Genomic DNA, 14,194 nt, shown 5'->3' on the forward strand with positions numbered 1-14,194 from the left:
TTCACAATACTAGCTTCACAAATTCCTAAAGTTAAAAACATCCAACTCCAAGAATTACCTTGAAGCTGAAAAGCTCTGCCAAGCGTGCCCTAATAATGCACACGCAGCACAACAATATCTTTTACGATAAGTGTACGATAAATTAATGAACTTCAAACCGTTTCACTAATACATTTGTCGGAACTTCAAGAAACGAAGCAAAAAGGAAAGGGATCAAACCAGTAAAATGTTACTCGATCACCAACTCTACTTTCCCGAAGATGACGTAGCCGCTCAGCGTTAAGACGGTAAAAATTAATATCAGCACATACATGATGTAGATGCTACAGAAATAGTACATACATGATCGCGCAGATGGTACTCAATCCTACGATAATCATTTGCTACAGGATATCCGACAATAAAAATCTGCGATCCAAGCGCAACAGGGATGGGCAAATGACAGCATATAGCGGTGCGATTGCCATTGTAACTGGAAGAGACTCGGGTGATTCTAGCTTCCCCCATCTGCGGTGTAACAAAAGGCCAAGGATCATTTGCATCTTCTCAAGTGCCAGCTTGGTCAACCAAACACATCTCATCTCGATTTTGGACTACATCATTTGCAAATGGAGATCAGCAGCCTGTTGAGCCAGCTCGTTCATCATGGCCTCGTCGAAGAACTTATTGATGCTCACATCCTCACTCATGCCCTGAAAATATGATGGTGCATACAGTTAATGCTATGGCTAGTTTAACGGTAATGAGGATATTACTATGTGATAAAAACTGAGGATCGAATTGAACACTTGCTCTTTAATCAGCTATATCTCTTACCTTCCTCCGCCTGGTCTTTACCATGAACTCACGAGCAAGGTGCTGCATAGGTGCCGGTTCCAGAGGCCGGAGGACAATGCTCTTGTCTAAAGGATCTCCAGGAACGATAGCCCAGTGATCAAATATTGACAGACAAAATGCTTGTCCCTGTGTATGGTATCTGAGGTCTGTCTCGAATCCAAAAGACTCTATGACAGGTAAAAATGCCTGACAAAGGCAGAAACAATACTATCAGTAAGAGTCTCAGATTTTCCAGAAGGTGAAAGAAGGCTAAATATAGATTCTTATGTTTGTTACCTTAACAATGTAGATTGGAGTGCCTGGCTTAGGTACATCAGCTGTTACATGTCCACGTCGTCGGGATAGCACCGTATAAATAGCAGAGACACAGTCAATTGGGGTCTGGATCTGCCAAGTGCATGCATAAGATCATCATTCTGGCCAACAAATTCGAATATATTTGAAGCAGCAAAACAGAAACCAAATAGTGTGCATGCATGCGCCTGTGGATATTGAGAAGCACAATGACTAACCTCAACGTAATAGACAGGCTCCATAAGGCGAGGATTAGCCATTAGGAATGCAGAATAGACAACCCGACGTGCCGTGGGAATTATCTGACCACCACCACGGTGCAATGGCTCTGGAGCTATGTTTGCATTTAAGATCTTGAACTTCACATTCCTAATTGGTTCATCACACAAAGGACCTTCTCTAGCACCCCACTGAAATCTGTGTACAGGGCAATAAATAATGTGGTTAAAAAGGGGTAGTGACAAAGATTACAAAGGGACATTGAATTAACTAAAAATCGTGGTGCCCTACCCTTGAACAATTGAATCTTTGACTGCATTGAGCAAGTTTTTATCAACCTCTACTGAAAGTGTGTCGTCTAGCAGAATGTTAGGACCCTGTATGTCAAGTAAGATGCATTCAGTACATAAAATTGATGGAAAACATAGTGCCAACGAAACGACAAAGCTGATGATTCATGGAAAATTCATGGAATAGGAGAAGTCAACATTAATTGCAAAACTATCAACTAAGTTTGCCTGTAAATCAGCAGGCAAAGGGTTCATGCATATCCAGAAACAAGTGAAAAAGAATAGAGCGGTCAAGGTTGATAGACAATGAGTCCATGACAGATCAGCAAGCAGTCTATGGCTTCTTACCTGCTTGTCAGGTCCAAAAGCCCATATTGACCTTGCCGCAAGGACATCCCACTGGTAGCGTTGGCGAAAGAAATCAGTGATTTCTTTCTGCCTTGAATCAAGGCTAACAAGACCATTCTCAATATCTTCTGCCAAGCCCTTCTCTAGTGGTTCAGCAACCTGCATTTCAAGTTACAAAAACAAAAGGCTCAAATTTATATAAAAAAGATTTGCGCAGGAAATGTCAACACTAAATACAAAGAGTGCACTCAGAAAAGCTGACCATAGTAATTTTGTTCCTCTTGTTAGGTGTTTCAGCAAAACATTTCATTGAAGAAGTATCAACAACCGTTTCACAAAATGTCACGACTGGATCTGCAACCTGTGTGCCAACAAGGCAACAGTGTAAATGAATCTTGTTTGCAAAAGAACAAAAAAGAAGGAAAAATATAGTAAGCTCATTGTTCATACCTTCACTTCTACCTCCGAATAAAGCTCTCTGAGGTCCTTCATTATAGAGTCCAGATATAGCTCACCAGTCCCAAGTATAGTGTGTTCCCCAGACTCTTCTACCTTAGTAATAGCAAGAGGATAGCTTTTGCTGATTTTACGGAGACCTTCCACCATCTTAGGGAGCTCACTTGGGTTAAGAGGCTCAGCCGCTATTTTTACAACGGACAAGGTATTGAAGCGTAGAGGTCTAAATATGTACACATCTTCATCCATGTTCATAGGACATATAGTAGCAGTTTTCATGATCGACGCATCTACACCTTCAATAAGAACCCAAGAACCAGCAGGGGCTTTACTAATTGGAACACGATACCGTGCCTGATAAACCCACAATTTGGTCACCTCTTTGACAGTCATATCCTCTTCATCATCAGGAGAATAGCCCTCTCCAAGGACCCTCACAGTCTGTCCAGTCTGTATTGTGCCACTATAAATTCGTCCAAAGGCATCAAAGACACTGCAATCAGACTTGGGATATAGCTTTGTAACATTAACCATAAGGGGCCCAAGAGGATCGCATTTTTTCATAGCATCCACAACAGAGGAATCTTGCGGACCAGTGTATATGTGGTCTATTTTCCTTGCAGCAGCATCCTTCACAGAGGGAATGTGTTTCACCAGCATGTCAGTAAACCCAGTAGCAGTGCCAAAAATTGAGCGACAAGCTAGTCTCAGCAAAGGCCTAACATTAAGCTTATAAGCCGCATTGCTCAGGGTGACGCCTAATTCAGCAAGCTTTGATTCAACATTTATCTTTTGCTCGCCAACAACTAGACTATAAATTTTGTACAAAGGCTCAAGGATAAATTCCACAAATGATCTATTAGCTCCTTCCTTTGGTGGCTTCTTTTTGAAGGTTCTAGAATCAGGGTGAAAATACAAGTCCCCCCATAGACGAGATGCAAACTTCTCATGATCAAATTGAACCCCATGAATCTTTAAATAAAGATGTGCAAAGGACTGTAAGGTAAAAGACCAGCCAGCAGAACCACTTGCAAAACAGACATTTCCAGCAGCAGGATCCACCAGTTGAGTCCCACCTACTGTAGTAGAACACGATGAGATAAGATCATTGATCGCCTCCAGTGTATGCCGCAGCTTGAAATATGCATCATTTGGGGGCAGCTTTAGCTCTGTTATCAATCTGTCAACCTGTAATAACACACAGTAAGAGCAAACTTCAACTTCAACTTGCTACTGGAACATATTATATAAAGGGATAACGAACATGTACCTTGTTAATCACAACAACAATGGGAAGTCTTTCTTGGATTGCATGACGAATTGCCCTCTCAGTGTTTACCTAGCCATCAATGGAGGTAAGTAAATAACAAAACACTTTGCATTTACCTAAAAGGAAAGAAAAACACTCTAAAATGCATATAAAGCCAAGCCACAGTGCACAAACATTAATTTGTAACATTCTTACATGTCTTCCGAAATAACCCCTTGTAATTCGCACCTCATGTCCTCACTATAAACATGAGCAGCACGAGCTACCTTTTTTCCCAAAGTAACTAAATTTGAAATCTGCTGTACAAAAAAATCATTGATTTATGTTATTTTAGTACTTCAAATTCTGCAAATGTTGATCCGCATGCAGACACACAACTTCTGCCCTACTTGGCTGAGAACTCTGCACGATCAACTTAAAGACTCAGGCTCTATTGCATATTGCAGGCTGGCAGCTTAAGCATGAGATCCGTTTTACACAGGATAACAGGAGAAATAATTGTAGCACAATGTTCCTACAAAATGATTTGGTTGTTAAACCCATCACTGCGTAGTTGTAACTTAAATGAAGTATGATACAACTTTCAAGACTTAAGACCACATGGGCCGAGACACAACACTCAATAGGTTGACCATTTTAAATGACAAAATTAAATTTCCTATAATTCAAGAGAAACCATGTAATAATCATACATGCTCAATGCCCCAGAATCCTCAAATGCACTGAGATCCTCCACCAAAGTAAACCCAGCTAATCATAGGAATCCCACTCTATGTCCTCTGCCAAACTGAGGTACACAAATCTGGCAAGCAAGGTATCACCATTTACTAATCTGACTCAAAATCGTGGAGAGTAAAGTGGCCTATTTGCTATCTGACTTGATCTGTGGTTGATTAATCCTTTTGGTATATGCCAGCAGACAGGCCCCCTATTTAATTACTTCAGCAATGTTATCCGTTGCTCATTTACAATGCCTAAATGGGAAGTGATATGTTTGTAGCAGTTGTTGTAACACTAAAAGATATGCTTTGTTCTTTTCCAATCAAAATGGAGCACACTACATATGGTGTGGGTGGGGGTGGGGGTGACAATGTAATGGCGAAGGTATTGTAAGAGAATCTTTGTTAAAGTGAATCGGGTTGAGCGAATCAGCAAATCATACCCCACATACAGATCAGTGCATTTTGACACCACCCTAACCTTTTTCTCTAAAATATGTATGACTAGTAATTCCAGCATAATCCATCACTATAGCAAACAGACAGATATGAAGTCATAGGACCAGTACATTACCATCACACCCTCAGCAGCATCAACAACAAGCACGGCCCCATCCGCAAGCCGCAGCGCGGCGGTCATCTCATCGGAGAAATTGACATGCCCCGGCGTGTCCATGATATTGCACAGGTACGACTTGCCATTTCCCCCTTCGAGAACGAGGGACATGGGCACGGCCTTGATGGAGACCTGCCGCTCCTGCTCGTCAACCCGTGTGTCGGTGAACCTCACGTGCCGCTCCCCCTCGGAGTCGAACGTGTCCACCTCGTGCGTCTGCTCCACGAGCATGTCCATGAACACCGTCTTCCCGTGCTGCAGGTGGCCGACGAGGGCCACGTTGCGCACCAGCGCGGGGTTACCCGCGAGGCCGAGGAGGAAGTCAGTGGAGGCGTAGGTGGATGTGGCCCCGGCGCGGGTGCCGACCTCAAACTTCACGACGCGGGGCGGCGCAACGATGGGCATCTCGAGCGGTTGCTCGTCCTCGTCCATGACGAGAGCCTCTACGCCCGGGCCGTACACCTCCTCGGCGGTGGGGTAGTACTTCTTGTCCTCGGCGAGCACCACGGCCTGCTGGGACGGGTCGGCGTCCTCGTCGTCGTCGACGTCCATGAGGGCCACGGGGCGGGAGGGGGAGCCTGACAGGGACCGCGCGGAAGGGGACGGCGAGCGGGACGCGGAGGGGGACGGGGAGCCGGCGGCGTCGGAGTCATCGGCGTCGGAGTCGGCGAGCTCCGGTCCGATGTAGTTACCGAACTCGTCGTAGAGGCTGTCGTCCATGGCGGTGGCGGTGGCGGTGGCGGTGGCGGTGGCGGTGGCGGTGGCGGCGGCGGCGGCGGCGAGGCCTGGGGGCGAGGGCTAGGGTTTTGGGCGCCGGAAGGGGAGGGAAGGTTTGAGATTTGCGGGAGAGGGCAAGTCCCGAAGTGAACGGGAGCCAGCGGCGAAAACCCGAGATATCTCGCGATATTGCGCGATTTCGGAAAAAAAATCAAATGTTATTTTTTACGGAAATTTCAAATATATTGCACAAATTCGAAAATTTACAAATGGAAACCCACTGTCGCGAGTTCATTGTGCAAAATCTAGATTTCGCACATTGAACTCTGAAAAGTAGATTTTCGCTAGATTTCGCATATTGAATTCTGAAAAATAGATTCTCGCAGATTGGTGAAGTGAAAATAGAAGTTTTTGAAATTTGTAAGTGCGAAAACGTTTTCGTGGAATGATTGTGCAAAAAAAAATTCGCTGTACAGTTGTACGAAAATATGTGGAAACTACATTCCAGTGTTTGCTCATGCGCTCTCGCCTCTTATCTCTGATGTCGGTCATCTCTGTGTTGAAAAAATCATTCGCTTGATCAGTCGATTCCGAGAGAAAGAGAAGGGCAAAGAGAGAAAAAGGGAGAGGATTAAGAAAGAAGGAAGAAGAAAGAAGGAAGGAGGGAGATGAGCGAGAAAGGATTGTACGAAAATATGTGGAAACTACATTCCAGTGTTTGCTCGTGCGCTCTCGCCTCTTATCTCTGATGTCGGTCATCTCTGTGTTGAAAAAACCATTCGCTTGATCAGTCGGTTCCGAGAGAAAGAGAAGGGCAAAGAGAGAAAAAGGGAGAGGATTAAGAAAGAAGGAAGAAGAAAGAAGGAAGGAGGGAGATGAGCGAGAAAGGAGAGGGACAGCAGGAAGAAGAAGGTAAACTTTTGTTTTAGTATTTTTTTTTTAGTTTTGTTATTGTTTAGGTTATCTATAAATTATAGATATTTAGTTATGTTACTATATAGACTTATAAATTAATTTGAGATATTAGTTCTAATTTTTAGTAAGGTTTATATAGTTTTTAGTCTGAGAATAATTGTTTAGTTCATGGTAAATTATTTCATGTTACAAATATGTCAAACGGTATAAGTCTTAGAGTAAATATTTTTTAAGTAACATTTATGTAAGTTTTAATTACAGATTAGGAAAAAAATTAGGCTATACTGGTTTAATATGTATGTATGATTAGATATTAGAAAGATTAATTATAGGCTATATTTTAGGTTTACACATTGAAAAATATTAATTGTAGGTTTAGTATGTATGTAAGACTAGGGGTTATAAAGATTAATTGGAGGTTACATTTCAGGTTGTTAAGATTTAATTATGGTACAGAAATTATGGTTTGTAGAATTTTAATTCGAGTTTTTATTTGTTTGAGTAGTAATTGTAAGTTGATAATTTGTTTGATATTTTTTTTTTACGACATAATTATGTCAAACCCTATAAGACTTTGAGTTTTCTATAAAAATAGCCAAATCTAGAACGGTCCATCTGGTATTTATTTGAGCAATTTTTTGTTTATCATCCTTGAGCACCTAAACCCTGAGGGTACCAGGATGAATGAGATGGTAATGTGGTTTACCCGATATTTTTAGTCGGACCCTCATATTTATCCTGTTACAGTACAATATATATGGACTCGTACTATGGATCCAGATTTTTGGAGTTAAAACTGGTGTATCGGCTGGAAATGTAATTAAATGGTTAGAATGGTGTGGGGCAGCGTGGGGCTGAGTACATCATGCTAGTGCAGGCATGTCCAAAAGTAGTGTATGATAGTAGCAGTGCAGCAACATCGGTATGTCCAAAAGAGGTTGTTATCCATAGGCAGGTGGGGGAGGTTAAGGGTCAGACTGACGAGGTAAGGAAATTGAAGAAATTGTTGTTGAGTTTGAGAATGTGGACTGTAATACAGTCCATAAGGAAGAAGCTTTATTGCAATCTATAAATGTAGGGGATGATAATGATGATGATGAGTCCTCTAATATTGCCATCCCAGATCAATGGAACCGACTGACAATACGAGGATGCAAGTTACGGAAAACCATGATTCAACTTAGGAGTATGGTTTACCTCAATCAGGTCTTCCCCAATCGGTCTGAAATAAAGGATGTAGTGGTACAGTGGGTAGTGACATCACACAAAGAGGTATGGGTTGATGCCTCAAGCCCAGAAAGGTATAGTGTCAAGTGCAGAACTCTTAAATACAGCTTTTATGTTCATGTGTACAAGCCGAAGCATTGTACCTATTACATAGCATCCAGAGTGGTTCAACATAGTTATAAGCTGCAAAACGTAGGTCGAAAGCACCGCAACCTCACTACTACACTAATTGCAAATGAATTGTTCATTGGGATTATTCAGAAGCAGGATATGGAATGCTCGTTCATCCAACAAGCAATATTACGATAGTTCAAATATGATATTTATTTATCAAAAGGCTTGACATGCAAAACAGAAACCTTGGAGAAGCGTTGGGGTACCTATGAGGCTTCTTATTGCAACCTACTTCGTGTGCTTGATATTCTTAAGGAAAGAAACCCTAACACATACACCACTTTTAAGGAGACTGAGATCGATGAAAACCAGCATAGAATTTTTCGACGTGCTTTCTTTTCTTAGATCGACCAAAATCTAAGAATATCTACAGGTTCAAGGAAGCATTGAAGATGTGGATGGAGCTGAATGACAAATATGCTGAAAACGAGAACGACAACGAATCCTTCATGATGGTCAGTTACCTGAACTTTCATATGGGAGATGGCAGATCAGTCATGAAACAGATCTATGAGTTGCAGCTGATCATGCAAGACTTAGACTAATATGGTTGTGTCTTCCCTGAGAATTTCCAGGTTAATGCCATTCTTGCCAAGCTACCCACTTCTTGGTGTGACTTTGTCATTGCACGTTGACACTTAAAGCAATGTCTGACTCTGAATGAGCTCATCACTGCTATAAAATGTTAAGGAGAAGTCTAAGGCAAGCTATGGTGGTGTGAAGGTGCGCGCTCAAGTTGACCTTGTCAAGCACAAGAACCAGCCTAGGAGGAATGTGAAGAACGAGAAGACCAAGTCTGGGTATTTAGGGCCAAAGGCTAATGTTATGAAGAAGAAGAAGTCTGAGATTGTTTGCTACATTTGTGGTGGGTTAGATTACAAGGCCAATAGATGTTGTGATCGTAAGGGCAAAGGGACGACAACTGAGCAGCAGAAGGTAGCCAAAGCCTAAGTGCATGTGACGGTTGCGACGACCGATGATACTAGCAAAGACGACTCCACTAATGGGTATGTATCTGAGGCCTTTATGGCAAATTCACAAGTAAGTTGGTGGGTTGATACAAGTGCAACAAAACATATTTGTGCTGATCAGATGTGTTTTACTTCTCTTTAGAGTGCAGATGGTGGATCCGTGCTAATGGGAAACAGGGTATCGGTAGCAGTACACGGAGTAGGACAAGTGAGCCTGAAGCTAACTTCCGGCAAGACTCTTGTCCTAAAGGATGTGCTGTTTGTGACTGCCATGACCCGTAATCTACTCAGTGAATTGATGTTGTGCCAGCAAGGAATAAATTTAGTCTTCGAGTCAAATAAAGTAGTGTTAACCAGGTGTGGATCGTTTGTAGGAAAAGGCTATGATTGCGGAGGCATGTTCCGTATTTCTATTCTTGATAGCTCTGCAAATATTTTTTACTCTTCATATTCTAATAAGAACATTGATATATGGCATTCTCGCTTGTGTCATGTTAATAATGAAGCAATTGTGCATTTGAGCAAGATGGATCTTATTCTTTCATATAATTATGACAAGAGCCATAAGTGTGAGGTGTGTACAAGCAAAGCAGTCCCGCAAACCGTTTCACTCGATCGAGGGGAGAAACACCTCACCACTTGAGCTCATCGCCGCTATAAATGTCGAGGAGAAGTCTAAGGCAGGCTATGATGGTGTGAAGGTGCTCGCTTAAGCTAACCTTGTCGAGCATAAGAACCAGACTGTGATGAATGTGAAGAAATAGAAGACCAAGCCTCGGTATTCAAGACCGAAGGCTAATGTTATGAAGAAGAAGAAGAAGCATGAGATTGTTTGCTACATCTATAGCAGGTTGCATCATAAGGCCAACAGATGTTGCGATCGTAAGGATAAGGGGCCAACAACTGAGCAGCGATCTGGGGTATTAGAGCTGGCCTGGTGGAGGTGGTTTTGATCTAGGGAGCTAGAGTGGCGGTGCCCGATGAGGGGTGGATGGGAGCAAGCAACACGTGAGCGAGCGGAGAAGGAGAACATGACAACGACGATTTCTTGGAGGGGATCGATTAGGAGGAGAGGCAACGTAGAGACGACGAGAGGCCTAACGGGGGAAGACGCTGCTTCCGTCGTGGGATCGATCGCGGGATGAGGCGGCGACACATGGAGCGCGTGTGTCAGGATTGCTTGCCAATCACCTGCTTCGACCTCACACTATCACCTGCTTTGAGTCAAACACACATGAGAATTGGAGAAACTATATACAAGCACAAGAGTTTTTTTGTTGTTGTCCAACTAGTCAGCTTTCTACATATTTGACTCAACTATATAAAGAACAAAATAGCCTAAACATAGGAGTAAATAGCAAGCACTAAACTCGATAGTTTCTACCACACTTATTCCATACCACTATGTGCTGCAGTAATTCCAAAGCAACGGAAGAAAAAAGGACATTTGGTGTGAACTTTGATTTTTTTTCCCCCTAACTGATGGCGCTCTGCCATTCTTATTCGTCCAGGGTCTCTAAAGGTGTTAGGCTATCTCCAGCAGGATCGGTATTTCCGATCCGTATTCCTGTGCAGCGTGCTAGAGCGTCCTTTTGCCGATCCAGCCGATCGGTATTGAGCTCCAGCAGCTTTGGTTTCAGGCGCTACAGGGAAGCGGGACCGAAATACTGTAGCGTCGGGAGACAAAAATTTGCCGATCGATTGGAGGCTCCGTATTACTGTGCTGAGTGTATGTCTGTGGGCCCGAGGGAAGGAGGAGAATAGTGGAAGGTATGAAATAGGGTGCTCCGGCCGCCGGAGCACCTGGGCTGGGAATCGGTTTTTTGCCCAGAATCGCCGTTTCGGCAGGGCAAATCGCCTGTTTTGGGGCTGTTTTCGCGTGACCCTAGGCAACGGGTTAAAACGGCTAAGGGACAATGGAACGGGTGAGCACGGCACCAAGAATCGCCAGTTTTCATGTGACCGAACCGTGATCTTGCGAAGTCGCAATGTTCGCAAACCTGAACCTGAGCCTGCGGCTCCCTACAAGCGTGGATCCAAGAAACGCCTGTTTTTTGGTGCATGTTACGTGATTTCTCCAAATACAATGGAGCCTAGGCAAAATCTCAAAACAATGAGCCCAGAGACCCAAAAAATCTCCTGAACTCTTGGGAGGGGATGTCCCTGAGGTATAGTAGGGAGGGGTGGTTCGACTGGCCTGGAGAGCGGCCGAACATTGGTTTTTGGGTGGCTGAGCACGGGCTCGGCACCATGCCACCCCGGACCCTGCCGGCCGGACTTCAGCCACCGGCCGGACTCCGACCACCGGCCGGCGGTGGTGCTCCGGTAGCTGTTGGAGATGAAAAAATAGAGGATACTGTAATAGTATTAGAGGATGCTGTAATAGTTTATAAATGATGGATTTTTAGAGTATTTGCTGGAGATGGTTTTAGACGGTTGCCTGACAGCTTTAAGTCCACAACAAGCAATGTTCCATCTGGCAGATCTCTCATGTATTTCTGTCTATTTCTTGCTAGTGGCATATTCCTAGTTTTCATTGCATCCATGATATTTCTGCCAGTCATGGTAATAATGCCTCAAAAGTTTGCAATCCGTTTCACTGCGGGATGTGCCTTCATAATCGGATCATTCTTTGCGTTGAAAGGGCCTAAGAATCAGCTCTATCATATGATTTCCAAAGCGGTATTGGTTCTTTTGTCTTACAAACATTTCCGTAAGCATCGTCTTCTTCTCGCTACCAATTCTGTGAAGTGATGTGTAACATAGTCTGTACTGCTTTCGTCCTGTTAAAAACTTCTATTGCACAGTGACCAGGGCATATTATTATTATTATTTCCATGCAATGATCTCATTATGAAGAAAGGGGCAATTTCTTATATGACATTGAATTTTCTCGTAAAAGTACCATTTGTGGTTAACTCTCAAGAAACCATTGTATTAAAAAAAAGAAAAAAAAACACACACCACCAAGTTTATATGGCACATAGCGTATCCATGAGGTATTGATAATTTGATGAGTTATCAAGTGTGTGTGTCCAATTGTGGAAGTGTTATGATCGTGAACAGAAACATCAGTCCTTATCCACCGGTAGACTCACCTGACTTTAACAGAAACACCAGCCCTGAAGATGCATTGGCTGTGATTTCTACCTCATGCTTGATTTGGCTAAGACATTTTCTATAGACGTTTGATTGTGCTTTGGTTTCTAGGTTTAGAAGATATTAACATGCATTGTACTAATTTTCTATTTTATTTTAGTGACTGCTATGTTGTTATTTGTTCCCCTCCCTTCCTCTCGTTGTAAAAAGGCAACCTTAGTGAAGGTACTTGTGGTATCAACCTTGGTGTGGTTTTGGATGAGAATATGCATCTATTGAGTTTCATGTAATCTGGTTTAGCTTATAACTTGGTTCCAACAATTTATAATATCACGTGCTGAGTCTTGTCTTACTCTAGTATGTGGATTCATTATTAGTTTACGTCTTATACCATGAGTTCATTTGCTGATCTTTAAATCTTATCATTTGTGCTACATTTTGTGATATTGGTTTCCATATGCCACAGAGACTACCTTTCACTCTGGGGTTTGTCGGCAGCATGGTTGCTACCATCTATGTGTCAATGGTGCTTCGTAGCTACATACTTTCTGTTTTCTTCTCCATGCTTCAGGTGATAACCTCTTGAGCAGTCAGCACTCTGCATATTTTTTGCGCTATGTTATAAGACTTTTAAATACAATAGGCACTTTCACTGATTTCTCCCTAAATAGAACCATACTTTGTTCATTCTGCTAGCGGATAGGAACAACTTGGACAAGCAACCTTAATCTATGAATAGGCCACCAAATTCACATACTGCAATCTGGGGCTTCATTAGTTTCTGGTACCTGTGGAGCTGTAACCCTATAGTTTATACTGGCTTTAAGCTAACAAAGTTTTCTCTTGTATTTATCAGGTCCTTACTCTAGCATATTATGCTATCTCATATTTCCCTGGTGGATCTGCTGGAATGAAGTTTCTATCATCTGCCCTTGTGTCCTCGGTGCTGAGATGCTTCGGGCGATGAGTTTATCTGTTAGTTGCTCTCACCCACCTATTTCAGCCTGTTACATTTTTGTTGTCACTACTCCCTAGCTAGTTCCCTTTTAACTTAGAGATAGTGCCATATCAAGATGACTGGAGGCAGTGTCTGTCAAGATATTTGTGTGTAACTTACCAATCGTATAGCTTCTGCGAATGCTCCTCCAATATTAAGACCATTGTTTGGATTGAAACTTGAACAGCAGCAAAGTGAAAATTTAACAACAATTGAATTTTCATGAAGTTTAAAAAATTTCTGTAAATATTTCCTTCATTCTCCTGTGTGATCAAATGGAGGGAGAAAAGGCACCAACTCTTACGCAATAAGCTGTGATCTAGGCCATCTGACAACTCTAGTCTCTATGCAACTTTTTTTTTCTGCATGCCTGGTCTAATCCTGATATATAATAAGTCTAACCACAATCTTTTCCTTTCCATTCCGAATTCTGATGCCTTTTGTTTTAGTCGTTATTTTTCTGAGTGGACCCTTTCTACTTCTGCAGGACTGCTTCTTTCCATTGCCGACTGCTGAACTGATACAGAACGATCTAGCACTGTGTATTATCTTCTTCGTTATAGTTTGGGCAGCTGCATTACTTTCAGAAGTTTGATGCTGTGTTGCAACCCTGAACCCAGTTATACAGTAACTTGATTTTGAGGAGCGACGTTGCCGGGCCTGACCCTTACCAGCATATTGATCGCATCAATTTAGACTAAAATTTCATTGTGCAAAATATCTCACTCAACACTGGGCCTCAGTTTGTACTCATGGCCAGAGCAGGGAATACATGTATGATTCATGTTCTCATACCTTCCTTTCAGCTCAGAACTTACAAACCGATCCCATCCCTACGTTCACCCTGCATGGATAAAGTCCACATCACCACACTGTTTCTTTCATTGTTATTTTCCAAAAAAGTTGTTTCTTCCATTTCAAAAACAAAAGAAATGTTTCTTTCATTGCTTCTGTTGTAAAGAGAATTGCGAGTAATATTTCGTTTGGCCGTCAGAATTTGGGTGGCGCAGTGCGGCTTCCCTATCCCCAAACGGGTGATGGGGTT

General features: G+C 42.7%; 2 protein-coding genes across 2 annotated transcripts; one reads left to right on the forward strand and one right to left on the reverse strand.

Annotated features, from left to right (window-relative positions):
* Positions 1-119: 119 nt before the first annotated feature.
* Positions 120-5,922, reverse strand: LOC133883256 (110 kDa U5 small nuclear ribonucleoprotein component CLO-like). Its single transcript, XM_062322529.1, has 10 exons — positions 5,008-5,922; positions 3,715-3,783; positions 2,439-3,632; positions 2,251-2,349; positions 1,989-2,147; positions 1,642-1,727; positions 1,350-1,548; positions 1,114-1,224; positions 817-1,023; positions 120-692 (listed from the first exon to the last, which is right to left on the reverse strand). The coding sequence occupies exons 1-10, from the start codon at positions 5,767-5,769 to the stop codon at positions 594-596; spliced, it is 2,985 nt and encodes a 994-aa protein (XP_062178513.1). The 5' UTR covers positions 5,770-5,922; the 3' UTR covers positions 120-593.
* A 2,552-nt stretch (positions 5,923-8,474) lies between these two features.
* On the forward strand, positions 8,475-13,119 carry LOC133931117 (uncharacterized). The gene is made up of 6 exons (XM_062377930.1): positions 8,475-8,537; positions 8,773-9,018; positions 9,196-9,311; positions 11,462-11,735; positions 12,619-12,723; positions 13,009-13,119. The coding sequence occupies exons 1-6, from the start codon at positions 8,475-8,477 to the stop codon at positions 13,117-13,119; spliced, it is 915 nt and encodes a 304-aa protein (XP_062233914.1).
* The last annotated feature ends 1,075 nt before the right edge of the window (positions 13,120-14,194 follow it).

The sequence above is a fragment of the Phragmites australis genome, chromosome 10 (genome assembly GCF_958298935.1).
Source record: "Phragmites australis chromosome 10, lpPhrAust1.1, whole genome shotgun sequence".
Lineage (NCBI taxonomy): Eukaryota > Viridiplantae > Streptophyta > Magnoliopsida > Poales > Poaceae > Phragmites > Phragmites australis.